We start from the raw sequence: 26232 nt of genomic DNA on the forward strand, positions 1-26232 counted from the left end.
AAAGTCCTCCTGACAGCTGTGGAGGGGCGGGAACTCACAGTGTCCATCCTTCTCACCTCCTCCATTGGCCTTGGATTCCTGGATGGCACGGCTCCAGGAATGGAATGCCTAACGTTTCCCTTTCCTTCCTTCCCATCTTTTCTCCTTCATCCCCTGACATCCACCCCACCACCCTGGGGCCACCTGCCCCCACCGCTCTGAACCGCCGGAATAAAAATTCCTCTGTGACAAAACCCAGAAAGAAAGGGTAAGAAAGGGTCGCTGGGCCGAGAGGCGCTTCTTGCCTGGGCGGTGGAATCCGGGCGGCCAGGACGGGTCTGGGCCTGAACGAGAAATGCGGCTGGTTTCCTGGCTGGGCGGGAAGGGGAGACAAGCTGGCACTTGCCACTGCACAGAATAGTAACTGGGAGGTGGGGATCCAGCTCTGAACCAGAGCGAAACTCCCGGGGCCTCCAGCCATTGACTCACTCGCCCAGTTTCCCAGGCCCCTGAAGCTTCAGATCCAGCCCCTGGCTCAGTCAGGGTCAAGGACAGAGCTGTTACTTTCTTCACGCCCCCAGGACAGACAGATGGTCACACACATCCTGGGATAGGACTGTTAATCAGGCTGGGAGCAAGATGAACATTCCGAAGCACGAAGCTTGAGTTCCCCTCGTGACCTAAGAGAAAGGGCAGGAGCGAGACCAGGGTGGGGTTCTGTCAACTGAGTGGATCTTAGTAGAAATCTTGACTCATTTTAGAAGCCTCGTTGCTGGTGCTCTGTTTCCCCAAGTCCCCCTTCACTGGCTCGACTATTTTCCCACGTCCTTCCACTTCTAGCTCTGCAGCAGCCTTGCCCGATTCTGCGAATAATGTTTTGTAAATAATGAACAGAAAGAGCTCTGAAGCCACCAGGCTGCCCCAGGGGACTTAGTGGGCCAGGCGCCTGGCCAGGGAAGGCCTGCTGGGTCTTCTTTGGATTTGAAAGGCTACCGCTAGCAGCTCAACTAAGCAGATGTCGCTGTGCCAGGAGAGGGACAGGTGGTGTGTGGGCTGCCTCAGTCTCTGGTTCTTAGGTCTGAACAAAATAAGAGTCCCAGAGAGTGGGATCAGAAGTTTCCCAGGGGGGTTAACAACAGGTGGGGCCTCACCCAGGATGCTGGTAACAGGTGGGAACAGCTCGGAGGTGGAGGGTGGTGTAAGGCTCTGATGCAGCCCTGTTTCTACTCTGAGTCCATCTTTCTTGCCAGTCGTTGTGTCTATTTCAAAGTTCAGAGATTTGAACTTGAACCTGAACGTTGCCACTTCCCATGTGACCTGTATCCTCCACAAGCCTGTTTCCTCAAGTGCAAAACACACATACTAATAGTGAACCTATGTATATATGTATTCAGTGAACACGTGTTGCCGGGCCCCGTGTGCGGCAAGTACGGGAAACAGAGGAAATGTGACGACGTCCCCATCCTCCAGGACAGCAGCTCCTGTGGGATGTTTCATACGGCACATGTAAGTCGGAAATTTTTTAAAAATATTGTTGCAAGCATATAAAAAGTTGGGAGATTTTACTTAAATCTCTAGATTTCCCAGCGGCAAAACCGGGCCTGTGTTTCTGTCAACCATCAGCCAGATCTTAGAAGCTGCTTCCTTTAAAAGGAAGCATGCTGCCCAGCCAGCATGGCTCAGTGGTTGGGCGGGTGTTGACCTATGAACCAGGAGGTCACGGTTCGATTCCTGGCCAGGGCACATGCCTGGGTTGTGGGCTTGATCCCCAGTAAGGGGCGTGCAGGAGGCAGCCGATCAATTACTATCTCTCATCTTTGTTGTTTTCATCTCTCTCTCCCTCTCCCTTCCTCCCTGAAATCAATGGAAATATATATTTAATTAAAAGGAAAGAGAAGACAATAGGAGGCAGTATGTTTTATAAGGGCAGGGATATTATTTGACATATACCAAGTGTGCAAAAAATGTTTACTAAATGATGAATGAAGGACTGATGCTTGTGTCTCATGCAAGATGGACCCATTGCTGGGTCTGAGCCTGTCTTAGAAAGGACCTAAACCCTTTTAGCTCTTGACTCTGGGGTTCTGCCTGCCAGGGGTCACATGAGGTCAGCACTGAACTCCTACATCTGTATGTACATCTTCCCTTCCTTCCTTAATGGGGGTGACCCTCCATGGCATTTAGGCTTCCGCTTAGTGCAGACTAATGGTGGTTCAGGCTGGAGGAATTTGGGTGTGGTTTGGGCAGGGATGGCTTTTGAATGACTTTTGAATGCTAGACAACTCACGTTTTTGGTGATGTGAAGTCAGTGTGGGAGGGAGTCTGTCGTGTGAAAATGAGTGTGCCAGTCCCGAGCCACTCAGGAGAGTGGACATCCCTATGGACACCATCCTTACCTTTTCTGCAGATCCACAGGTCACTGGCTAGGAGGCTAGTCTGGCTTGGAGCTGGGTATGTGGACTATGTTAAGAGAAAGTTCTCACAGTAGAGGGGTGGAGGGCTGGGAGGTAGGGCTGCTACTTGGTCAAAGAACCTGTCGTTTATACGCTCCCTTGCCTGCCCGTTAGTTGGCCACATCTCCTCAAAGGAATTAAGCACTAGGCTCTAGGACCTGCACTTGGACCTTGCCCCTGATCCAATCAACAGAAATGAAGCGCTTCATAGCCTTCCTGCCCCGAGAGTAAATATACAGTAACTCACTTCTGAATTCTTCAAGTTTTTTTTAAGTGAATGCTGGGTGCCCAGAACTGTGTCAGATCCCTGCCTAAAGATGGGAGGGCACAGCACCGAAGAAAAAGAACTTTTGCTGAGACCTGTTACTATTGTATTTATTTCATGTAATTCTCTTGACAGTCCTGTGAAATAGGCAGTGTCCTCAAGCATGAGATGAGGAAACAGGTCCAGCTAGCTCATTCGTATAACTAGCAACTGAAAGAAGGGTAATTTGAGACAAGTTTTTTTTAAAAATATGTTTTTATTAACTTTTAGAGAGAGAGAGGAAGGGAGAGGGATAGAGAGATAGAAGCATTGATGAGAGAGGGACATCATTGATCAGCTGCCTCCTGCACACCCCCTTCTGGGGAACCAGCTTACAGCCCCAGCGTGTGCCCTGACTGGGAATAGAACCAATGACCTTTTGGTTTCTGGGTTGACACTCAACTGCTGAGCCACACCAGCCGGGCTTAAGACAAGTTTTGATTCATTCCAAAGCGCAGGTTGTTTTGGGGAAGACATCAGTGCTGCCTCTAGAATTTAATCGTAGATCTAGGACTGGTTACAATTAGAAGGTGGTTTCAGAATTTGTTCAGCTCCTTGGGCTCAGATAACTACAGGACAAACTGTGCTGTCATGGACACTCAGGTCTCTTGATTCCCAAGTGCTCTTCCTTAAAAAAAAAAAAAAAGTAATGAGAACATGTTTCTTAAATATTATGCATATCTGCTTTAAAAATCAAATAGTACTGAAAGCTTTATAACCAAAACGTCAGCCCTCTCCACTTCCTATATCTGTTGAAATATTTCATCTCTTAATGTTTTTGTTGAAATATCTCATCCCTTCTTAACTCCCTTCCCATGCCTTTTCTCCTGTCTTAACTTTGTGAGTCAAGGTTATCTTTTGAAAATTCCTTCATTATTCTTACACTGGAATGGACTAGGGAAGGAGAAGAGGCAAAACATTTGGTCAATCAGTCTTATTGAACAGAAGTGCAGTTTCTTACCACACTGCCCTCCCCTACCCCCACCCAAGATTCTATATACCCAGATAACTCATTTTTTTAAAAATATATTTTATTGATTTTTTACAGAGAGGAAAGGAGAGAGATAGAGAGCTAGAAACATCGATGAGAGAGAAACATCGATCAGCTGCCTCCTGCACATCTCCCACTGGGGATGTGCCCGTAAAACATTTGGTCAATCAGTCTAATTGAAGAGAAGTGCAGTTTCTTACCACACTGCCCTCCCCACTGAGCCAAACCGGTTTCGGCAACTCATTTTTTTCTGAAGGCAGCTCATTGTCCAGTGCTCACGGAGCTTACCCTGAGCCTAGCCCTGTGCCAGGAACTCCTGGCTTACAAGATCCTGGCTGGCCTGTGCCTTGCTGCCTTAAGGACTTGATGGAGGCCAGGAGAAAAGAATTTACATGAAGAAACAAAGAGCAGATAACACTAGAAGTGATCTCCCCAGTCGGCAAAGCACTTGACCAATGTCAGAGAGCTTTTATATCCACAATCGCACTTCACAGCAGCAAACAATCACTGGGTAGGTTGGTTGGTGCTGACCATGACGTCAAAATCAGGGCACGGATCTCTCCCAACAGGGCAGCATAGTTGACATCAGAATTGTGAAGTCTCACATGCATGACAGTTGTAGTTTCTTACTGGGCTCCTTTGTCTGTAGGGCCAATGGAAGCTTCCTATGCCAGGGGAGATGGAAGTGGAGCCTCAGATTGGCACGGAAGGGAGGAAAGAATAGAGAAAGGGCGCCCCGGGAGTAAGAGGGGGTGGGGCGGGTGGCTTCCTTCCAAGTGATTTACTGGGTCTAGTTTTTCCTCTTCCTCCTCCCACCTAGATCCAAGTTTGGAATAAAGAAAGCTGCTTCTTTGAGAACATTTGCCAGTGCGCAGCTTGGCTTAAGAATAGAGGCTGAGCCCTAGCCGGTTTGGTTAGAGCATCGGCCTGTGGACTGAAGGGTCCCAGGTTCGATTCCAGTCAAGGGCACATGCCCAGGTTGCAGGCTCAATCAGCAGTAGGGGGGCGTGCAGGAGGCAGCTGATCAATGATTCTCTCTCATCATTGATGTTTCCATCTCTCTCTCCCTCTCCCTTCCTCTCTGAAATCAATAAAAATATATTTTAAAAAAGTAGAGGCTGAACACCTAGTGGGGGTTTTTCCTAAAGTGCCGAACCGAAGTCTATTGCATTGCCTGAGTTGGAAAGTGAAATTTACTTATGAATTTATTTCTGGTGCAGCTTCAGCTGCAGAAATAGTGATAATTCAAGGATTTGGATTGCATTCTGGGATAGAATCTATGGAGGGTACCAAGGCAGAGGAAGGGGCAACAACCAGTGTGCGTTGAAGTCTAGGCAATGCGTTGGGCTCATCTGTACCTTGGTGCCTTGAAGCAGTTGGATGGAACCAGAGAGAAACCAAGATGGAGGAAGGATTTGGGGTAGACCAGTTGGGCCCCAGAATGCCTTGCAGAAGGCTGGCTGGGGTCTGAGTGCCTCGGGGTGCACAGAATTGGATTGTTTAGCTGGAAGTCCCCACTCCAGCTTCAGTAGCCCCAGCAGCCCGCAGCCCCGCCTCAGAGAGATTTGCTATCACTGACTCCAGCAGCCTTAAGCTCTCCTTTGTACTGAGTCACTGAGAGCCTCCCCAGTTGCCATGCCCTCCGCTCTACTAAGAAGAGTGGGATTTGGGCCACATGACTTTACTGTCACATGATTGACATATAGCCTTTGAGTGATGAAGGAGACCCCTCCTCACCAAGTCAGAACTGCCTGGGGGCAGGAGAGAGGAATTCCCCATTCCCTGTAGTTGTGAATCAGAGCCCCATGTGCTGAAACATACATCCCACTGCCTGAAACTCACACTCAGGAGTGAGTCAGCATTGCCCCATCTGATGGACAGACAATGGAAACATCCCAGGCTCAAGCCACACTGCGGACGTCTGAATCCCAAGAGAGTTCTTCAAGAACATAAAAGAACTGATTTCTCCAGAGCCTTGGAGAGGGTCATTCCCTCGACCAAGCCAGATCTTACCATTCAAAGAGTCAGGCAGTTCCTTCTGATCTCTACCTTAGTTCCTCCTGCTTTCTCCCTTTTCATTGGCTCTTCTGTAGAGTGACACAAGTCTTGGGACTTAGTTTTGTTCCATATAGTATCCAAAATGCCTACATACATGGTGATTTAAAAAAATTAACAACCAGTGCAGTTCTAATCAGAATAGACTCTGGCTGGGGTGCTGAGCCAGGTCCAAGTGGAAACAGCCCTGGGTTTGGGTTCTAGTCTTGGCTTTGTAGCTAATTTGCTATCTGACCTTGAGCAAATCACTTGACCTCTCTGGGCCTCAGTTTTCTCACCTATAAAATGGGGGGATTTGGACTAGAGGTTGCAAATGCCTACAGGGTCAGGCAATGAAAGTAAATGAGTGAAGCCAATAGGGTGGGGTTGTGCCAACTGTAATGTGTAGGCCCCTGTACATGGGCAGCCATTGCCCGGTGGAACTGCGGGCCCAAGGTGTTGAGAGCATTTGATTCTTCAAGAGCTGCCGAGAATCCAGATGCTTATGTGAAGTTTCCTGGTGTGTAAAATACTGTGTGGGTCAAACAAATATCTCTAAGCCAGTTTCACCCTCAGACTAGAGGATTGGAAGGGCTCTCCCAGCTTGAATTTTCTGATTCTAAAATATGAGTCTTCTAAAGGTCTTCAAGAAATCACCTTAGTTGTGGAGATTTCAGCTAGTGCAAAAGTAAATGCCTGCCTGTGGGCTTATACTTTTACTAGAGGCCAGAAAATGAAATTCCTGCAAGAGTAGGCCTTCCTTCCCCTGGCTGCTGGCACCGGCTTCCCTCTGACACCCGGGACCCGGGCTTCCCCCCTGGCTTCGTCTGGAAGGTCATATGGAAGGACGTCCAGTCTAATTAGCATATTACACTTTTATTATACTTTTATGCCATTGGGCTTTTTAATTTATTTTGTTTTGTTAATCCTCGCCCGAGGACATTTCCCCATTGATTTTTAGAGATAGTGGAAGGGACGGGAAGAGAAAGAGAGCTGATAGAGACACATTTATTGGTTGCCTCCTGGAAACACCCAACCAGGGCCGGGGATTGAGCTTGCAACTGAGGTCCGTGCTCTTGACCAGAATAGAACTGGGACCCTTCAGTCCAAAGGTTGACGCTCTACCCACTGAGCCAAACAGGCTAGGGTGCGATTGGGCGTTTATCTCCCCTTAAATGACACCCTGCTGGTGGTCCCCTCTGATCTTTACACACACCTGCAGTGGACGGTTTGCTTGGTCTCTGGAGCCTAGCCTTGAGCTATAAGGTCGATGCTGCTTGTCCAGTGAGCTCATCAGCCATAAAGATCTGGGTGTGCTGATGTGATAGCCCCTCCCCTGCATGAAGGCAGAGTTGGTCAGGCAGCGGCTGGCTGAGGCAGGCTTGGGGCTTGCTGTCTTCCTAGGCTTTTGTTGGCGATGTCCCTAAGCTTAATTGGGACTGGAAATCAAGTCCACATTATTAAGAATCTGGAGCTCTCCAACCTACCCGCATTAGTTTGCTAGATCTACTGAACCAACATACCAGAGACTGGGTGGCTTAAACAACAGAAACTTACTCTCTCCCAGTTCCTGAGGCTAGAAGCTCAAAATCAAAGTGTCTGTAAGGCTGGTTCCTTCTGAGGGCTTTGAGGGAAGGATCTGTTCCAGGCCTCTCCTTGGTTTGTAGATGCTATCTTCTCCCCGTGCCTGTCTCTATGTCCAAATTTCCCTTTTTTATAAGGACCAGTCATGTTTGAGCAGAATCCACCCTACGCACCCCATTTTAACTTGATTAGCTCTGTAAGGACCCTATCTCCAAGTAAGGTCACATCCTGAGGTACTGGAGGTTACGGGACTTCAACATTTGAATTTAGGGGGACACTATTCAACCATAATACTCCTTCTCCATGGCCTCTCACTCAGTGCTTTAAACTCCAACACTTAACTACTCTGCTTATGCCCATTCTTACTGATGACAGCTCAGTGCAGCTGGGGTCTCGTGCCCTGGTGCACAGCTCACTGTAAGCATGTATTCTGTCCGGACTGGCGATCTCTCCTCAAGTGCCTGTTATGGGATATACGGGCCTTGAATTTCAGGCAATAACCGGAGATGTCATCTTGTTCTGTGAGGCACTGCCTGCATGGTACTTTTTATCCTTATACACTGATAAAAAATGGCAAGTGCCAACGACTGTTGCAATCACTTTATATTAAGTAACTTACTGAATCCCCACAATACCCCTTTGAGCAGGGAGCTATGATCAGAAACCGGGGTCCAGAGAGCTTAGAAACTTTCCCAAGTCTGTAGTAACCGAAGGAGTTGGGGTTTGAATCCCAATACTTTGAAATGAGATAAACAATTGGGGTGCGAATCTCCAGATGCCATGCTTTTCATCTTTACGGGAGAGTGACCGAATAGATGAGGAAACTGAAACGCAGTAACTCTGCCAAGGTCACCCAGGTAAGAGGCGGAGTCAAGGCGGAATTCCTGCTCTGCAAGCCACAGGGCTTCCCCCAGAAGAGACCCAGGGTCCCTTCCCCATAGCCTGCTTCCACAGGCCCACGGCTAGCCGGGCCACCCAGAATCGCTAAACCTTTATCTGGGGTTAACAGTCTCCACACAGCAGGGTAATTATGGGGCATGAAGGGGGGGTGGCACCCTCTAGTCTTAGATCTGACCTCCCCGTCGCTTCCAGTTCCTGGACCACCAGCCCCGACACAAGGTGTGAGCCTGCATCTGCACCTTTTCTCAGGGGGGTGGTCAGAAGCGGGGCGGGGCCGCCCGGAGCACAGTGGTTCATATTTCTCGCAACCCGCCAATCCTGAGCTCAGGGGGCGTGGCCACACCTGGGGGGCGTGGCCAGGTGGCGGTGGTGGCGGTGGCGTCTGGGGTGAGGCGCTGACGTGAGCTGGGCGCACCTGGGCGGAGCAGGTAAGCGCCAGTGCGGGACCGTGAGCGGAGCCCGCACTCCCTACCTGCGCAGAGCCGGGTGTTACCTGCCCAACCTGTCGAGGCGCGCGGTGGCGACTGGAGATCTCAGCTGGGGACATGGTTCGGAGGGACGTCCGCTTCTGGTAGCCGATTGAGGAAAGGTGGGGGCGCCAGCTTCTGGAGGCCAATCTGGGGGTGGGGGTGGTTGGGAGGGACACGCCGCTGGGGGAGAAAGGCCCGCTCCTGAGTTTGTGGGGTTAGAAAAACTTGGGGACATCTGTCTTTTTTGGGGGGACACCCTGTGGTGTTGACTGTCGCCCTTCTCCAGGTAGCTTTTGGGGTGCCCCAGCCCCGCAGTGCTGGGCCCTGCCGACCCCACACTCCGTCGACTCCCTTTCCCTCCCCGCCCAACCCGCTCTCGGCTCCTACCACCCACCGTCGGATGGAGCTGAGGAGCCTCCACCCTTTGCAGGCTCTCGGGGCCGCCGGCCTCTGTATTTCCCAAGAGGGGAATTCCCAGGCCCTCGGGCCTTTCGGGGCTGGTGGGTGTTTGGGGGAGTTGGTGGAGGGGGAGGCCAAGAGCTTTAGCCAGTTTGTTTTCTTTCCCTGGATTTGTTTAGCACAGTCCGGCCCCCGCCCTGGGAGACACCAGTGGATTTCCAAGTAGACAAGCGAGGTGCTGGGAGGGTGGCGCCGGGCGTGGCTGCTGGGGGTGAGGCCTCTTCCCGTCGGGGCTGGAGGGCTGGTGGTGTGGAGAAATGTGGAAAGTCTCCCCGGCCTGGCTGGAAGGGAGGCCTGGGGTGCCACACTTTACAGGGAGCCTGCTTGGTGGTAAAGGGGTCATCCCTGCCCCAACCCTGCTCTTGATGGATGTCAAAAGTGGAAGCCTGGGAAGGGAGAGGGAGAAGGCGCTTGAGTCCGCTGGTGAAGGCGGGTGGGGAGCCAGGATAGTCCTCTAGGGTTAAACATATGCCTAACGAAGGCACGACAGCAGCACCCAGTACCCTGCACTTCCCGCTCCGCCGGCCCCCAAATTCAATCCAGCAGAGAAGAAGGGCACGGGAATTATGGGTATCGACCCAGGATTTACCCCTGAGCAGGGCTGAACTAAAGGGAGGACTGACTGGGAACCTGGAAGTTGGTATTTCAGTTCCCTCCGGAAGGAAGGGAAAAAACAGGACCACAACTGAGGCCTGTCTGCAAGAAATAGCAGTGTGTTTTATTCTGCGGAAAACCTTTGACAGCCAAATCTCAGCGTTGGGGTAGCTGTGCCCCCCCCCCCCCAAACTTGTCTGGGCAGGAGCTGCAGAGATGGCAGTGGGGTGTTTATAGAGGACCTGCCCCCTGGAATGGGGGTATGAGAGAGCATGGTTAGTGCCTGGGAGAGGTTGAAAATGTGCCTGCTCAATGCCCAGTATGAAGGGAGGGGGTAGGTTAGCATCTTTGCTCTTTGGCTGGTTAAATACATGTTGGAGACACAGGCCTTGAATTTCGCTGTGATGGCAGCTAGAGATACCAGGGCTGAGTTCAACTAGGCCGAGGTGGTTCTGTGGGCTTTGGGATTTGGGTGGTGAGGGTGTTTGGAAAGAGAACTCTGATTTAGGTGTGTTTGAAGGGGGGTGTCATGCAGTCTTCTCCCCGCCACTTCATTGGCCCTCCATGCTGTTGGCATCTTTGTTGGTGTTTTTGGTTTACGCTCTCAGTGTGTAGAACAGTGGTTCTCAACCTTCTGGCCCTTTAAATACAGTTCCTCAGGTTGTGACCCAACCATAAAATTATTTTCGTTGCTACTTCATAACTGTAATGTTGCTACTGTTATGAACCGTAATGTAAATATCTGATATGCAGGATGGTCTTAGGCGACCCCTGTGAAAGGGAACCGCTGGTGTAGAAGAAGGGAGAGATTTGGATGGCGGGGTGCAGTGGCAGGACTTGGGACAGCACACTGATTCAGGAGTGCTGGATCGAGGCCCCAGATAAAGCACTTCACTTTTCTGTGTCTCAGTTAACACAGCTACAAATGGGGATGAGAATTATACCACTTCCAGATCATGAGGATGGAATCAGACACATTAAGTAAAAATACATGTAAAAACTGTAAAGCCTGAGTAGATATAAAGGGTTGTTGTCACCATGGTCTCATCAGTTGAAGGCCATCATCTTCTATACCAGTGGTTCCCAACGTGAGGCACATGCCCCACGGGGGGGGGGGGGGGGGGGGGGGCAATTTGATTTTGATTTTTAAGGGGGGAAATTTGAGAATGAGTTATTAACAGTGAATTTTTTGCATTTCTTATGGTTCTAGGGGCCTCAAATACAGTATATAAATATATATTGTGACATATTTATGCATTTCCGTTCTCTATTATATGTTTTGAAACTTTATTTGCTACTTTTTCATATCACTTCATATTATTATTATTTTTTAACAATTTCTTCCTCAGTACTTCACCTGTCCTTTTGTTCATTTTTCTCTTTCATGGATGCCATGTTCTTTGGAAGCTTGTTTAGACCAAGTTAATGGCCCTTCAGGCTTCCTCCATGTGAATAGGACTTCACTTTTTGAATAGTAAGAATTATATGTCATGGGGGTGGGGGGCATCAGGATTTTAGAGATGCTTAGGAGGGGCATGGCCAAAAAAAGGTTGGGAACCACTGTTCTATACCTTACAGTGGCCAAGAAATGTCTTAGCTTCCTGTGGTTAAAAAAAAAAATACTACTTGTAGTTTTTAAAAAAAATAATAAATTGAAACATGTCATTGCAGGAAAAGATGAATCATATATAAAAGTATATAGGCAAGTATAAAATTCACTCATGATCCTATCACCAGGTAACCATTGCGAATGTCTTGTTGCATTGGTGTATTCTTTCATTCCCTTTTTAAAATTCTGTGTGCGTGTATACGGATCCACGTGCATGTTGTTACAGGATGGAGATACTCCTGAGCAATCAATATGATATGCTGCATTTTCTCCCTTAACTTCATATTGTAAACCTTTTCCCGAATCCAATAAAAATTATTCAGATGCCCCGTTGTTAATAGCTGCTTAATATTGCAGCCTGTGAACATGTAATTAGCCATTCTCCTCTGTTATTTGGTTGCTTCCATTTTTCCCCTCTCTACCTGTTTTTAGAGTCTTAGTTACTGGGTGGCAGATGGGGGAGATCTTGGCCGACTTTCAGAAGGTGGAGGAGAGCAGGCTGGGGCGGGTTGCTCTGGGTACGGCCATCTCGGGAGAACGCTGAGAACCAGGGCTCGAGATCTTAATCATCGGTCTCTATGGGTGGCTGCTTCTCCTTCCCCATCGCTATGTGCAGTTCCTTGTGTTGACCTGGTTGCCTTAATTTTTTCTTCATGGGCTGTGGATCAACTAGAATAAACACTTTTCTTCAAAGTCCAGGATCCATCAACAGGTTGATTTTATGTGTCAGACAGGCCCAGACACAGGACTTGGATGCATTGCAATATAAATTCTCAAAAGCCCCTCGCTAGGTTGACTGGTTGGCTGCCCATTTTTCTATTCTTTTCATCCTTCCCTTGCCCCTCCCCCTCCCAGTAGGCTAGGACTGAGGAGGAGAAGGTAGAACTCGCCCTTGGGAGAATGTGTTTCCTCCTCCTTATAAGGTAATGGTCTCGGGGCTTTGATGGCTTGTGTTGCTGCCCTGCAAAACAACCTAAACCAAGGCCAAGACCAGGGGGGTGGGGGTACTTGAATTCTGCATGCCAACCAACCTCACCTACCCACTGAGCTGTGCTCCCCAGGGGGAAGGTTTCAGTTGCAGGAGATGGTAATTGGGTCAGAAGGCTCAGGTAAGAGCAGGTCTTGCCTTGCTCTTAAAGTGCCAGGCTGAGTTGGCTTTGGGTTTTCCCCATTGGATGGAAGGCTAGCCCCTCAGCTAATGCCTCTGAATGGGAGCCTTTCGCTGACTCAACTGATTTGGTTTCTGAACTGTGATCCAGGTAGGGGTCTTTCTGGGTATGAAGGTGACTTATTTGTCTTCCTTTCCTCCTCAGGTCTTTATGGGGCTTGAGCACTTCTAATGTGGATTTCTTCAGGAAGGAGTCTGATGAAAACATTGCGCTTTAGCGCTTAGTAACTAGCATAGTGCTTGACACTCAGTAGCTGATGACCAACTCTTTGTTGAATGAATGTTATTTTTTAGGTGTTTCTTTCTTACCTTAAGTAAAAACAAAGTAAAATAAGAACACCAAAAAAAATAAATAATAAAAATCTAAGCACAACATTCCAGGCAAACAATTCTTCAGTGACCAGCTTTTCCTTTGGGCACACAATCTAGGCAAATCTTTGTTTCCTGTTGTGAGTGCTGGCTGCCTCCAATGCTATCTGCTATGTCTGGGCATTTTTATGAGATTTAATTGCAGACTTTACCCAGGCTGGCTCCTGCAACCAGTCAGCTCACTCCAGCCTCTGGGAAATGAGCAGACCCAGGTAAGGAGGCCATCCGAGCAGGACAGGTCCTGTCTGTAGTGCTCTAGGCTTAGGAACAGTGGTATTTGATTATTCTAGGGTTTCTGAGCTTGACCAGACTCACCTGCAGGGCAGGGTCCTCAGAGTCTCCAGCATTCCCAAGTCTTTTTCCACACACTAGATTGTTCTGTGGATAACCAAGTCAGCACCCCCTCCTTTTTTTTTTCCGTACAGAATCTTTGGGTGGCCCAGAGAAAGGACAGCCAACTCAAAGCCCAGCTCTTCAGATCCTGGTGGATATACTACCTGCTCTATGTAAGTGAGGACTTTGGAACTGGGACCTCCCACTTCTCTCGCCATGAAGGTGTCATTTCTTACTAAAATATTCCCATTCATCTTTAGTTGTCTGTCTAAAAAGAGAGCATGCTTCAGGTTCTTGCTCACATCCTTATTGTTTCCATAACAATTTTTCTTCCGTCTCCTGAGACGAGTTTGAAAAGAATAATTTTTGCCCGGCCGGTGTTGCTCAGTGGTTGACCTATGAACCAGGAGGTCATGGTTCGATTCCTGGCTAGGGCACATGCCCGGATTGGGGGCTCAATCTCCAATGGGGGGGCGTGCAGGAGGCAGCTGGTCAATAATTATCTCATCATTGATGTTTCTAGCTCTCTCCCTCTCTCTTAAATCAATAAAAACATATTAAAAAGAAAAGAGTACTTTTCTTTCTCTTCCAAAGCCCTTGGTACTTTAGGAAGGACTGTGTTCCAGCAGAGATGACATCATCTTTTCATTTTTCTGCTCCAGGATTTAAATAGAAGAAATGTGATCTGCTTACATGATAAGTCTGATTTGGCTAGAGCATGAAGTATAAATGGCTTTGGAATAAGAATCAAAAGAACCCTTTAACCTCTTTTCTTTTCTTCCCCACCTGGCACAGTTTATTCCCATATTTAGTTTCTTTGCTGTAATCTAATGAAACTGTAGCTCTGTCATAAGGGAACAGTGACTGGGAAAAGTTCCCAGCGACTGGCCTAATTCTCCTGTTCTCCCCATTTCTTCCCCCTCCCCCACCCAGATCATGGCCCTTCACCCCCGCAGAGTTCGGCTGAAGCCCTGGCTGGTGGCCCAGGTGGATAGTGGCCTGTACCCTGGGCTCATCTGGCTGCACAGGGACTCCAAACGCTTCCAGATTCCCTGGAAACATGCCACCCGGCATAGCCCCCAACAGGAGGAGGAAAATACCATTTTCAAGGTAAAGAGCCTTACCATTTGACTTGAAACGTTTTCCATTCTCTCAGACTTTGTTGGCTTTTATGGTTTGTGCTGGTTTCTCTTTTGACATGAGGAATACACTAAATCCAAAACGCTGATGCAACAGTGTTTATGATGGGGGTGCCCAAACTTCACAGGCATAGTAATTTCTCTTGTTGGGGCATGTCTATGATGGTTGAGGTCATTTATTCTTTCCCACTGGTCCAAGGTACTCAATTCACATTCCAAAGGATCCTGGGTAAAGTTGGCCAAACTCCTGTGAGTTGTTCCAAAAGCTCCCAAGAGTCAGCAATGGACTCTTCCTCTTCATTCGCTCAGGGTTCTTGCTATGAAGAAAGGTATCTGGGCCTGGGAATGGCTCTTCAGATCAGGGCAGGACTACTGAGTGTCAGCAGGCTCCTAGCATAGTCTGTAAGATGGGTGTAGTGGACCCTTAGCAAGTTTTTCTTTTGATATTGACATATTTTGCCCTATCCATGCCTCTGCTTAAAAATTAAAAGGTGACTTAATTATGTTTTCATTATACAAATATCTTTTCTATAAATAAAAAGCAGCATAGGGGATATAGTCAATAATATTGTAATAACTATGTATGGTGTTGGGTGGGTGTTACACTTATCCAGGGGATCACTTCGTAAATTATATAAATGTCTAATCACTATGTTGTACACCTGAAACTAATATAATATTACACATCAACTGTAATTGAAAACTAATTTAAAATTTTAAAAATCAAAAATTACATTAAAATAAAGAAATTTGTTGTGATACGAGAGTAATTTTACTTAACTGAAAACAAGTTTTAATCACCTGGCATGTTACAAATGTTAAGTGAAACCAGAGCTGACTTAGCCAGAAGCAGGTGGGAAGCTGCTGTGGGCAGGGGTGTGATGTGGTTGGTAACTTGCGAGCCTGCACCCCATCTCCAGACCAAAACTTCTCTGTGCTGGTCAGTCTTCCAGCTCGTGAGTAACTTTTGTTACTGCACCCCCAAGACCCCAAGAAGTGAATTCATCCTTTGTTTCCTGACTCTAAGCTGCAAGTCAGAAGTGAAATTCAGTCTCTACCGTGGGCCTGTCAAGATCTTGCTGAGACTGGACCAGGAAAGGTGGGCTCACATCTCAAAGGAGAGCCATCCTGGAGATGTCTCCCACCCGACTCCGTTATGTCAGGTGTAGAGAGAAGAGGCAGAGAGAAAATTGGCCCGAGAAAGTGAACGAGCACTTAATTTATTAAAATTAAGATACAATAGGGATAGAAAAACATCTGTAAGCCAGCACCAACATTCTAGTTGGCACGGAGGGGGGAAGGGCCTGCCCTGCCTCCAGCTGGTCTGAAATTGGGTTTGCTGTTGACGTAGCTGGTGGTGGCTGGCCACGGAGGAAGAGGCTGGTTCCTAGAAGCCTCACTCAGAAGAGCAATCTGTGTGCTTAGGGTTTGAGGAAAAGGGGGCTGTGGGAAGCTGTGTGGTCATTTTTATCTGTGTATCTGTTTGCAGATGCTAAGGGAGAGCCTTAGAAGTCAGGAGAAAAGTGAGGTTGCTTTCACAGATCCAAAGCTCTGACCGGCCTTTGACAGGATGGTGGGTTAGGGGTGGGGGCACTAGCATTAAGAGGATGCCTGATCCACACCCTATGTCCATTTTCTCATTTAATTCTCGGCAGCTATGTAAGGGAGTTTACTCTCATGTTGTAGATGCAGAAGCTGAGTCTCTGAGGGGCTAAGTAGCTTGCTGAAATCACACAGCCAATACATGGTGGGGTCATGATTTGAACCCAGGCCTACCTTCTCCCCATTTTCATCCTGCCCCTTCTCACTGGGAACTGGAAGACCTGTCTGCAGGTCCTGCTACCATCAATTGCATGTGTGGTCTTGAGCAAGTCACATAATCTCCTTGGGATTTAGATTCTCCTTCAGTAAAATGGAGATGAACCCAGTCTTGCTTGCCACGCAAGGATTGTTGTGAAAATTGAAAGAATGGGACTCGTAGATTACCATAAAAATGCAGGGGTTACTTCCATTTTAGGAAGAGAAATAGGGACCTGTACAGTGACCAGAATCTCAGAAGTATGACTCAGAACAGGTTTGAACAAGTGATATTTATAAATCACAGTGATGGCCTTGTGGTGGGTGCTACCTTCTGCTGCATCAGTATGGACCCTCCATGTCATCTGCGTGGGCCCTGGTGTGTGTGTGTGTGTGTGTGTGTGTGTGTGTGTGTGTCAGTGTTTCTGGGCATCAGTAGGCACTCACGGCAGTTTCCTATTCCTCAGGCCTGGGCTGTGGAGACAGGGAAGTACCAGGAAGGGGTGGATGACCCTGACCCGGCTAAATGGAAGGCCCAGCTCCGCTGTGCTCTCAACAAGAGCAGGGAATTCAACCTGATGTATGATGGCACCAAGGAGGTGCCCATGAATCCAGTGAAGATCTATCAAGTGTGTGACATTCCCCAGCCCCAGGGCTCCATCATTAACCCAGGTGAGGCCTCAGCTGCTGGGGAGAAGGTGGACCGTTTGTCAAGTTCTAGGCTGGACTCTTAAAGAGATAGGCGACTTGAAAATTGCCTGGCTTTTTACGTTTAAGACTGGTAAAGCAAGAAAGCCTTTCCCTAGGAAGGACCCAGAGAACAGAAGATGTAAACTCAGCAAAATCTTCTTGCTCATTTATGGGGATAGGTACTGGCCTGATTGCTTAAAGCATTAGAAAGTAGAGGGAGTATAGTATAGATTTATACCAAAAAAAAAAAAAAATAGCTTCTTGAGACTTAACACTAAGAGCAGAGGCCAGGTAGTTTAGAAGAAAGAAGAGATAAAACTTAGAAGGTTTGAGTTCTAAAGCTGGTTCTTGTCACTTCACTACTTGTGGGACATTGAATCAAGGCATTTGACCTAGCGAGTCTGTTTTTCAGCTGAAAAATGGGGATGCTCATCTTTCTTGCCTAGTTCAAAGGCTATTGCAAGAATCAACTGACATGTGTAAAAGCTCTTAAGTTCTCTTTATAAATGTTGAGGTGAGTGGCCATTTAGTTGTAGGATACTTTTACTAAGAGAATACCACCCGATCCTCCTAAATACCCAATCCTTAACAAGAAGTGATTAAGAGCCAGATACATTTTTTTTTTTTTTTTTTGGAGAGCCAGATAATTTTGATTTGTCTTCAGCAAATCTGGTGAGGCCCTGCCAGGAGAGAAGGGTCTGTTCTCACATTAAGCTTACAAAAGAGAGAAGTTGGTGTCCTTGAGTTCTTAAAAGGGATGCTAATGTGTAGGAAGAGGGTTAGAATACAAATTAAGAGATTTCTGTAGAAGGGAGTAGGGTTTGCAGTTCCTTAATAGGGGAGGGGAAGAGAGCTTACATCAGGGCTCTGTGGGAAGAGTTGGAATCAGGGATCAACATATCCTCAGCTCCCACTCTTCTTGATTAGGGCACTGAGGGTGCACACTGAGCCCAGAGACCCCCTGTGCTAGCTGTCCCTAGCTTGTGCAGGGGGTTGGCTACAGCAATAACTGGAACCTGAGGGGGTTCACTTGCAGCTCCGTGTCTTTCTTGGTAGGATCCACTGGATCTGCTCCTTGGGATGAGAAGGATAATGATGTGGATGAAGAAGATGAGGAAGATGAGCTGGATCAGTCACAGCACCATGTTCCCATCCAGGACACCTTTCCCTTCCTGAACATCAATGGTGAGTAGGGGTGATAGGTGGTCCAGAGGGGTGAGGAGGGCTTTGACCTTGCTCCTGCTGACCCCTCAGCCACCACTGCACTGGGAGCAGTGACCAGGCCCTGTGGCCAGGCTGCTGGCCTGTCATAGGCAAGTGAACTCTGCTGGCCCAGTTAAAAATTTTACTAATTCTCAGTCCCACATACAAAACTTTTATACATTTTGCTGACTTCTTTCAGGCCAAGTTGCAGGCATCATTTTCATGACTTGTAGGTAGACTCTTCTGCTCTTTCCCTCAGTATAAATTTTGTGTCACTTTCTGGACAGGGTCTACTCAGCTAAGGCTCTGTGATGGGAACTTGTGGTTTCTACAGCTCTCAGTTCTCGGCTCTGATAGAATTGAGCTGCAAGGGACTTTTCTTTTGTGGATTTTTAAAAATACATTTTTAAAAATTAATCTTTATTGTTGAGATTATTACAGATGTCCCTTTCCCCCCCTCCCCCCCCTGATAACTCCCCTCCTCCTGGTTCCCACCCCACCCCAGGCCCTCGCCACCCTATTGTCTGTGTCCATAGGTAATGCATACATGCATATAAGATTTTTGTCTAATCTCTTCCCGCAACCCCCACACTCTCTTACCTCTGAGAATTACCTCTGTTTCATTTCCATGCCCCTGATTCTATTCTATTTACCAGTTTATTCTGTTCATCAGATTTTTTATTCATTTAAGTTTTAGATTCAATTGTTGATAGATATGTATTTGTTGTCACTTTGTTGTTCATATTTTTTATCTTTACTTTTTTCTCCTTCTTCCTCATCTTAAAGAATATCCTTCAGCATTTCATATAATACTGGTTTGGTGATGATGAAGTCCTTTAGCTTTTTCTTGTCTGTGAAGCTCTTTATCTGACCTTCAATTCTGAATGATAGTTTTGCTGGATAAAGTAATCTTGGTTGTCGGTTCTTGCTATTCATCACTTTGAATATTTTTTGCCACTCCCTTCTGGACTGCATAGCTTCTGTTGAGAAATCAACAATGGGCACTCCCTTGTAGGTAACTAACAGTTTTTCTCTTGCTGCTTTTAAGATTCTCTTTATGTTTTGACCTTGGCGTTTTAATTATGATGTGTCTTGGTGTGGTCCTCTTTGGATTCCTCTTGTTCCAGGTTCTCTGCGCTTCCTGGACTTGTAAGTCTATTTCTTTCACCAGGTAGGGGAAGTTTTCTGTGATTATTTTTTCAAATAGGTTTTCAATATCTTGCTCTCTCTCTTCTTCTGGCACCCCCATAATTCGGACGTTGGTATGCCTGCAGTTGTCCCAGAGGCTCCTTACACTATCTTCATATTTTTGGATTTTTTTTTCTTTTTGCTCTTCTGGTTGGGTGTTTTGTCCTTCCTCGTATTTCAAATCATTGATTTTGATTCTCGGGATCCTCTACTGTTGAATCCCTGTATATTACTCTTTATTTCAGTCAGTGCATGCTTAATTTCTGACTGGTCCTTTTCCTTTTTTTTTTGGCATTCTCACTAAGATCCTTGAAAGTCTCACTAAGTTCCTCAGAGGTTTCTAGAAGATTCTTGAGAAACCTTATAACTGTGGTTTTTGAACTCTATATCCAGTTTTCTTTCTTCCATTCCTTTCATTTGTGACATATTTCTGTCTCTGCATTTTGGCTGCTTCCCTGTGTTTGTTTCTATGTATTGGGTAGCTGCTAAGTCTGAGTTGATAGAGTGGCCTTGTGTAGTAGGTGTCCTATAGGGCCCAGTGGCTCAGCCTCCCCAATCACCTGAGATGGACACTGTTGGTGCACCCCTTTGTGGGCTGTGTGCACAGTGTTGTTGTAGTTGAGCCTTGATTGCTCTTGGTGTCACTGGGAGGAATTGACCTTCAGGCCAATTGGCTGTGGGGCCAGCTGCGACTACAGTGGGAGAGCTGCTGTGCAGGAGACACCCTTACGGAGCAGGACTTGCTTCAGTGGGGCTTTGGCACTCCGAGTCTACTCCTTGAATGTGTTGCTTATGCATGTGAAGAGTTGTGATCTGGTATGGTCTCACACTGACCACTGGGTACACTGGCTCTTGGGTCTCCAGGGAGGTGCAAAGTCAGCCAATGCCTGGGGCCATCCAGCAGGAGCAACAGAGAGATCTGCAAATTCCTCCTATTTGTATTGGGTTTGGAAATGCCCAGACGAGGACCAGCTGTGAAGCAAGGCAGGCTGGTGCTGGGTCTCGAGCCTTTTATTGATAGGTTTGGGAATCCCTGACCCAGCTATAGCTTGTTTGACAGATTTTTAGCCTGAGAAAGGAAAGACCATTCATATGCAAAAGCTGCTGCGCATAGCTTGTGTGGGGTTATAAATTGGGTGGGGCGGGGTCTCAGAGAATCACCAGGGTGGAGCAAACAGAAATGGCTGCCAGTCAGCCCTGCAGCCCTGCCCCGGGGAAGTCCCAGCACCGGAACAAGGACTGCCATAAGCACCTCCGTCTGGAAGAAAGTTGCCCCAAGTTCCAACCGCAATGCCAGACAGTCCAATTTCTCCCTGTATGTGTCTGGGTCCCCCAGAGCCTCGCCTGGCACTGGAGCTCAGAGGAAGTGAGAGCTTGTAAATTCAGTTCGTGGTGCCCGCCTTTTAGGAGGAGCAGCTGGGTCTCCAGCAGCCTGTGTGTCACTCAGCCCCAATCCCCACTGGTTTTTACAGTCCATAGTTCTTACTGCCCGTAGGGACTTCTTTCCCCAGCTCTGGAACCCTGGGCTGGGTGTCTGGTGTGGGGCTGGGACCCCTTGCTCCTCCAGGTGGCCTCCACAGAGGCTATCTCCCTCCCAATTATCTCCCCCAAGCTCGTTCTGTGCCTCCGCGCCTCCTACCAGTCTCAGTGTGCTTTCTTCTTTACTTCTCTAGTTGTAGGACTTCCATTCAGCCAGCTTTCTGGTGGTTCTGGATGATAGCTGTTCTGCATTTTAGTTGTAATTTTGATGTGGATGTGGGAGGCAGCAAGAATGGGCATTTACCTATGCTGCCATCATGGTTCTCTTTTATGTAGACTTCTTAAAATTCAGCTTCCCAGGAAAAATGAGTTGAGAGGTTGGAAGGTCACTGTGTGATAGGGCAGGTACTGAATCTCCCATTGCCCATCCTGAGGATGCTTGAACACAAGCTGAACTGCTCCTCTGCGGCATCTTTGCTGGAACTGCCCACTAAAATGGTCCTTGACATGCATTCAGTTGAGCAGCTTTCACTGCTTTTCTAGTTTCATCTGCCTGCTATGGTTCAAATGAGATACTTGTGGGCTGCCTTGGACCCTTTTTGGGAAGATGTGTGGCATATATGAAAAACAAAGTAAAATGGGTACATAGATTTAAGCAAAGGGTCCAAGAAACATTAACCTCTGTGATTCCAGAGCTGTTGGGGCAGAGGAAGAAGAATTGTGGAAGAATAGATGCCTAAGAGGTGAGGCTAGGAGGAGAGATCTGTAGACTTTTGAGTGAGCCAACTTGGCCAATAGCAGGGAAATAGGATGGGTTTTTTAAAATTAACTTTTAAGAATAGCTTTATTTGGGTACTTGTGAATAAATAATACTCTTACATGATTTAAAATTCATAATGGTACAAAAAGGTTTTCCTTCCATCCCGTCTCTGAACCTTCCAGTTCCTTCCCCGGAGGGTCTTTGAGTATCCTTCCAGATGTTTAATGCATGTAAAGTATTTGTTTTTAATGGAATTTTGATAAATTAACACTTACTCAAAGCTAATAAACTGATTCCGTTGAGTTCCTTTTATGAAAGATAACCAGGTTTTATTTAATTGCAGGGTTCAAATTTTACGACAGAGAACCTCTCATATATGCTCATACTGATTTAACCCCAGAGAAAACTCACCCCTCTGTTAATCTTCAGCAAACCCAGGTTTTCATGACTATGAGTTTATGGGAGAACCAATATGATTAGGTTTCCCAGAGGCAGGTGTTTTTTGTTGTTAGTTGTGGGGATCCTCGATGGGTTGCCACATTTATCTTGGTCCAGTGTTTGACTCTTGTCTGTTGACTTTGTTAGGTGTTAGAGCCGCAGATCAGATGCTGTGCATGTGTGGTGCCCCTGCCTGCTCAGCCACATCCTTCTGTTCTAGGTTCTCCCATGGCACCAGCCAGTGTGGGCAACTGTAGTGTAAGCAACTGCAGTGTGGGCAACTGCAGCCCTGAAGCAGTGTGGCCCAAAACGGAACCTCTGGAGATGGAAGTACCCCAGGCACCAATACAGCCCTTCTATAGCTCTCCAGAGCTGTGGATCAGCTCTCTTCCAAGTAAGTGAGCCCTGGGCTTTCTTGATGGGTCTTCAGCTCCTAATATAGTCCCTTCCTGCCTTGCCTTCTGCTTCCATTTCTTTGCCTTGTATAGAATAGCTACCTTTTCCACAGGTACCTTCTGCGTATGGCTCCTGACCAGCTGATGATGGGTTACCAGGGCAGAAATAGGCCAGGTGATGATGAGTTATCAGGGCAGAAATAAAGAGACAGTAGCCTGTGCCTAATTGCCCAAGAGGATGCTCTGATTGGTTTCAGCTCCAGGTTACTCACCTTTTAAGTGGGTGGGAGTCCTGGTTTTATCAGTTTGGTTAGGGGATTTGGGGATAAGGCTAGTGGTGGGATAGGGAGGTAATGGCCATGGATTTAGTAAAGGGGGCTTTTAGATTTTGAGAGGCTTTAGGGTTTAGAGAAAATCTCTTTCTGGATTGGGCACAAATTTATTTCAATGAAGAATCATTGTCGCCCTAGCTGGGTAGCAGAGCATCGTCCTGATGTGCTAAGGTTGATCCTCGGTCAGGGCACCCTATTGTCTGTGTCCATGCAATGAATTCATAAATAAGTGGAGCAAGTCGATGTTTCTCTCCCTCTCTCCCTTCCTCTCTCTCTCTCTAAAATCAATTAACAAAATTTTAAAAATTATATTAAAATAAAAAAAGAATCAATGTCAATTCTCCATCTTCCCTTTCAATCTACACATGGGGGGAAGCGGGGGAGAATGCTAGAATTTTGTCCAAGAGGCTAATAGCTTTAATAGACATAGGGAGACTTGCTGAGTGAAAATTTAGTTTGCTGTGAGCTGTATCTTTTTTATGATATATTGTTAAAACAGAAAGATGAGTTGGTATTCTTGTTTTGCTGCTTTCTTTAAAAATATGACACAAAACCAGATACCTTAGTTTCTAGCTCCTTCCCATGCCTATAGATACAGAGACTCAGTATGAAATGGGAAGACCAGGACTCGGACCTTAGCTTGGAGGAATTCTAGCCCTTAGGGTGTGGTGATTGAACAGAGATAGGAATGATGGACCTTTGAACTGTTTGCTTCAAGACAGCCTTTTGCGTGACTGTTTCAGGGTTATGTTGATGTCTCCCTCTATTGCAGGGAGGATAACTATGGCCATGGCCTTCCTGAACGCTGGTAGAAAGGTGGCTCCATCTTGATGGACTTGTATGAGTCTTAGGGATAAATGGGCAGAGCAGCAGAACAGGACCCTCACTGTCCTCTCTCACCTTGCAGTGACTGACCTGGACATCAAGTTTCAGTACCGTGGGAAGGAGTATGTGCAGACCTTGACCGTGAGCAACCCCCAGGGCTGCCGGCTCTTCTATGGGGATCTGGGTCCCATGCCTGACCAGGAGGAGCTCTTTGGTCCTGTCAGTCTGGAGCAGGTCAAGTTCCCAGGTCCGGAGCACATCACCAATGAGAAGCAGAAGCTGTTCACCAGCAAGCTGCTAGACGTCATGGACAGAGGACTGATCCTGGAGGTCAGCGGTCACGCCATTTATGCCATCAGGCTGTGCCAGTGCAAGGTGTACTGGTCGGGGCCATGTGCCCCATCACTTGTTGCTCCCAACCTGATTGAGAGGCAAAAGAAGGTCAAACTCTTTTGTCTGGAAACATTCCTTAGTGGTGAGTCTCTTTTCAGAAGGTTGATGGGTGGGAAGTGGTCCCTGGAAATATGTCTTCCTCCATCCCTCCTCCCTTTCCTGGCTCTGCAAAGGTTTTTTTTTCTGGAGGAAGTAAAGGTCGAAAAGAACCTTGGTTCTGAGAAATGAAAGTGACCTGGGCAACAAAGAAGGGCGTTCCACTCCAATGCTCTGTACTTAGACACTATTTTTAGTTGGTTTTTAGCACCTTTAGTGGCAGAAGAGGCAAACAGCCTCGTCATTAGCTCCCAAATGCTACCAGTTTATCCTTAACGTTGGAAGGTGACCCTGTTCATCATAATCAGCAAGACGTATACTCTTCTCCTTTGAAAAATATCCGAATGGTGACTTCAAGCAGGCACATTTAGGGAGAGCACTGCATTGTGAATTTTACAATGTGGTTTGAACCCCAAGTCTAACTCAGTGGTTTCCTCTGAAATGATGAAAATGTTCTGTATTTGTGTTGTCCAGTATGGTAGCCACTAGCCACGTGGCTATTGAGCATGTTCATGTGACTAAGCAACTAATTTTAATGAACTTAAATTGAATAGCCACATGTGGTGGCTAGTGCCTACCATATTAGGATGGTATTTACAGAGTGGGTATGGAATGACCCAGTACACCAAACCTGCTCTCCACCTTCTGCAGAACTCATTGCCCACCAGAAGGGACAGATAGAGAAGCAGCCGCCATTTGAGATCTACTTATGCTTTGGAGAAGAATGGCCAGACGGGAAACCCCCGGAAAGGAAACTCATCTTGGTTCAGGTGAGGAGATAAGGATATGTCAATAACTCTTTACCTTTTCATCAAAGCTTTAGCTCCTAGGTCTGAGGTAGAGCCCTGAGCAAAGGACCCATCAGACTGTGTGGGTTTTAATCCCATCAGATGGAGTACCAGACTCAAGCTTTGCACATTGCACAGTAGGTCCACGATGGGGAATACCAGGTCCTCAAAGTGGGTGACAGTTTTAGTGGAGACCTTGGCTTTCATTCTCTTACTGACATTAGAGTCTTGCTGAAACCTAACAGGATATGACCCTTACAGCTTTTTGACAAAAACCTTTCAGTTACTTTTAAGAACACAACCTTATTCTAGGAAGTAAAATCAAGATCACTTGGGTTTGGCCCCTGGATTTGTACAAGACTAGGCAACAGATGAAATTTGGGTAAACGGCTTGCTGAATAAGCAGTTACTTGTTTAGATATGTGATATGATGCTACCTCTAGATTCTTTACCTTCATTTTGAACCAACTTTTAGAATAAACCCTAATAGGATGGTTCGGAGAGATGAAGGCATATCCTATATCTAGAGTGGGGGAGGGGGGGTTCCGTAGGGCCTCACTGGTCCTTCCTTCAATCTTGAGTCCCTCCTGCTGTTGAAAAATACCCTTTCCTCAGCAGATGCCTGTGTGCTCTGTGTCCTGAACAGGTTATTCCGGTGGTGGCTCGAATGATCTACGAGATGTTTTCTGGTGATTTCACACGATCCTTTGACAGTGGCAGTGTCCGCCTGCAGATCTCGACTCCAGACATCAAAGATAACATTGTTGCTCAGCTGAAGCAGCTGTATCGCATCCTCCAAACCCAGGAAAGCTGGCAGCCCATGCAGTCTACCCCCAACATGCAGCTGCCCCCGGCCCTGCCGGCTCAGTAATCGCGAATGCCATCTTCCTTCTCTTTTTTTACAATATTGTACATATGGATATTTTTTATTATTCAGATTTAACCAGCTTGTAAAACCCCTTTTCTTTCTAACAATGTTAGTAGTTTCTGACTCTCCAAATATGCCTGGTTCTTCAAGTTGATTTAATTTATGGAAAAATCACCCTTTATACTTTCCCTTTCTTTTTTACAAACATCCCAATGGTAGTAGAATTGTAGTAGAAGGAGATTTGGACACCAGGGTTCTAACGACGGCTTTACTCTCCATGTACGACCTTGAACCAAGTCATTTAACCTCTGGGCTTCAGATTCATTACTGTCAAAGTGAAGGGGTTGGAACGATGCCTGAAATAATGCCAGCTTTAAAACTCTGACTCGATGACCTCATTCTACTTGTACAAGGCAAAACTGCCTGGAACAGAACCCTTCTGAATTGTTCTTGTACCACTTTTTTTTTTCTTGCCTTCATTAAAGTTCCCTCAAGCAGTGATTTGTCCAAGATTGATCTCTGTTTGACCTGTTCTGCTAGTATAGTTAGCTGGCTCCCCGATGGGGGAAGTGAGAGGGAAGGGAGCCAGCTGGT

The 26232-nt window shown here is 47.0% G+C and overlaps 1 protein-coding gene across 7 annotated transcripts; it reads left to right on the forward strand.

Moving 5' to 3' along the window:
• The first annotated feature begins 1464 nt into the window (after positions 1–1464).
• On the forward strand, positions 1465–26139 carry IRF6 (interferon regulatory factor 6). 7 transcript variants are annotated; one of them, XM_023754798.1, is made up of 10 exons: positions 1465–1485; positions 13340–13420; positions 14181–14357; positions 15414–15485; positions 16651–16855; positions 17930–18058; positions 22162–22335; positions 23576–23968; positions 24634–24752; positions 25417–26139. In XM_023754798.1, the coding sequence occupies exons 1-10, from the start codon at positions 1468–1470 to the stop codon at positions 25639–25641; spliced, it is 1593 nt and encodes a 530-aa protein (XP_023610566.1). In that variant the 5' UTR covers positions 1465–1467; the 3' UTR covers positions 25642–26139. The 7 variants fall into 7 exon arrangements, with proteins under 7 accessions (XP_023610566.1, XP_023610568.1, XP_023610569.1 ...); XM_023754800.1 differs by lacking the exon at positions 1465–1485 and adding an exon at positions 8633–8834; XM_023754801.1 differs by lacking the exon at positions 1465–1485 and adding an exon at positions 8633–8829.
• Positions 26140–26232: the final 93 nt, after the last annotated feature.

Source organism: Myotis lucifugus, unplaced genomic scaffold (genome assembly GCF_000147115.1).
Source record: "Myotis lucifugus unplaced genomic scaffold, Myoluc2.0 scaffold_65, whole genome shotgun sequence".
NCBI lineage: Eukaryota > Metazoa > Chordata > Mammalia > Chiroptera > Vespertilionidae > Myotis > Myotis lucifugus.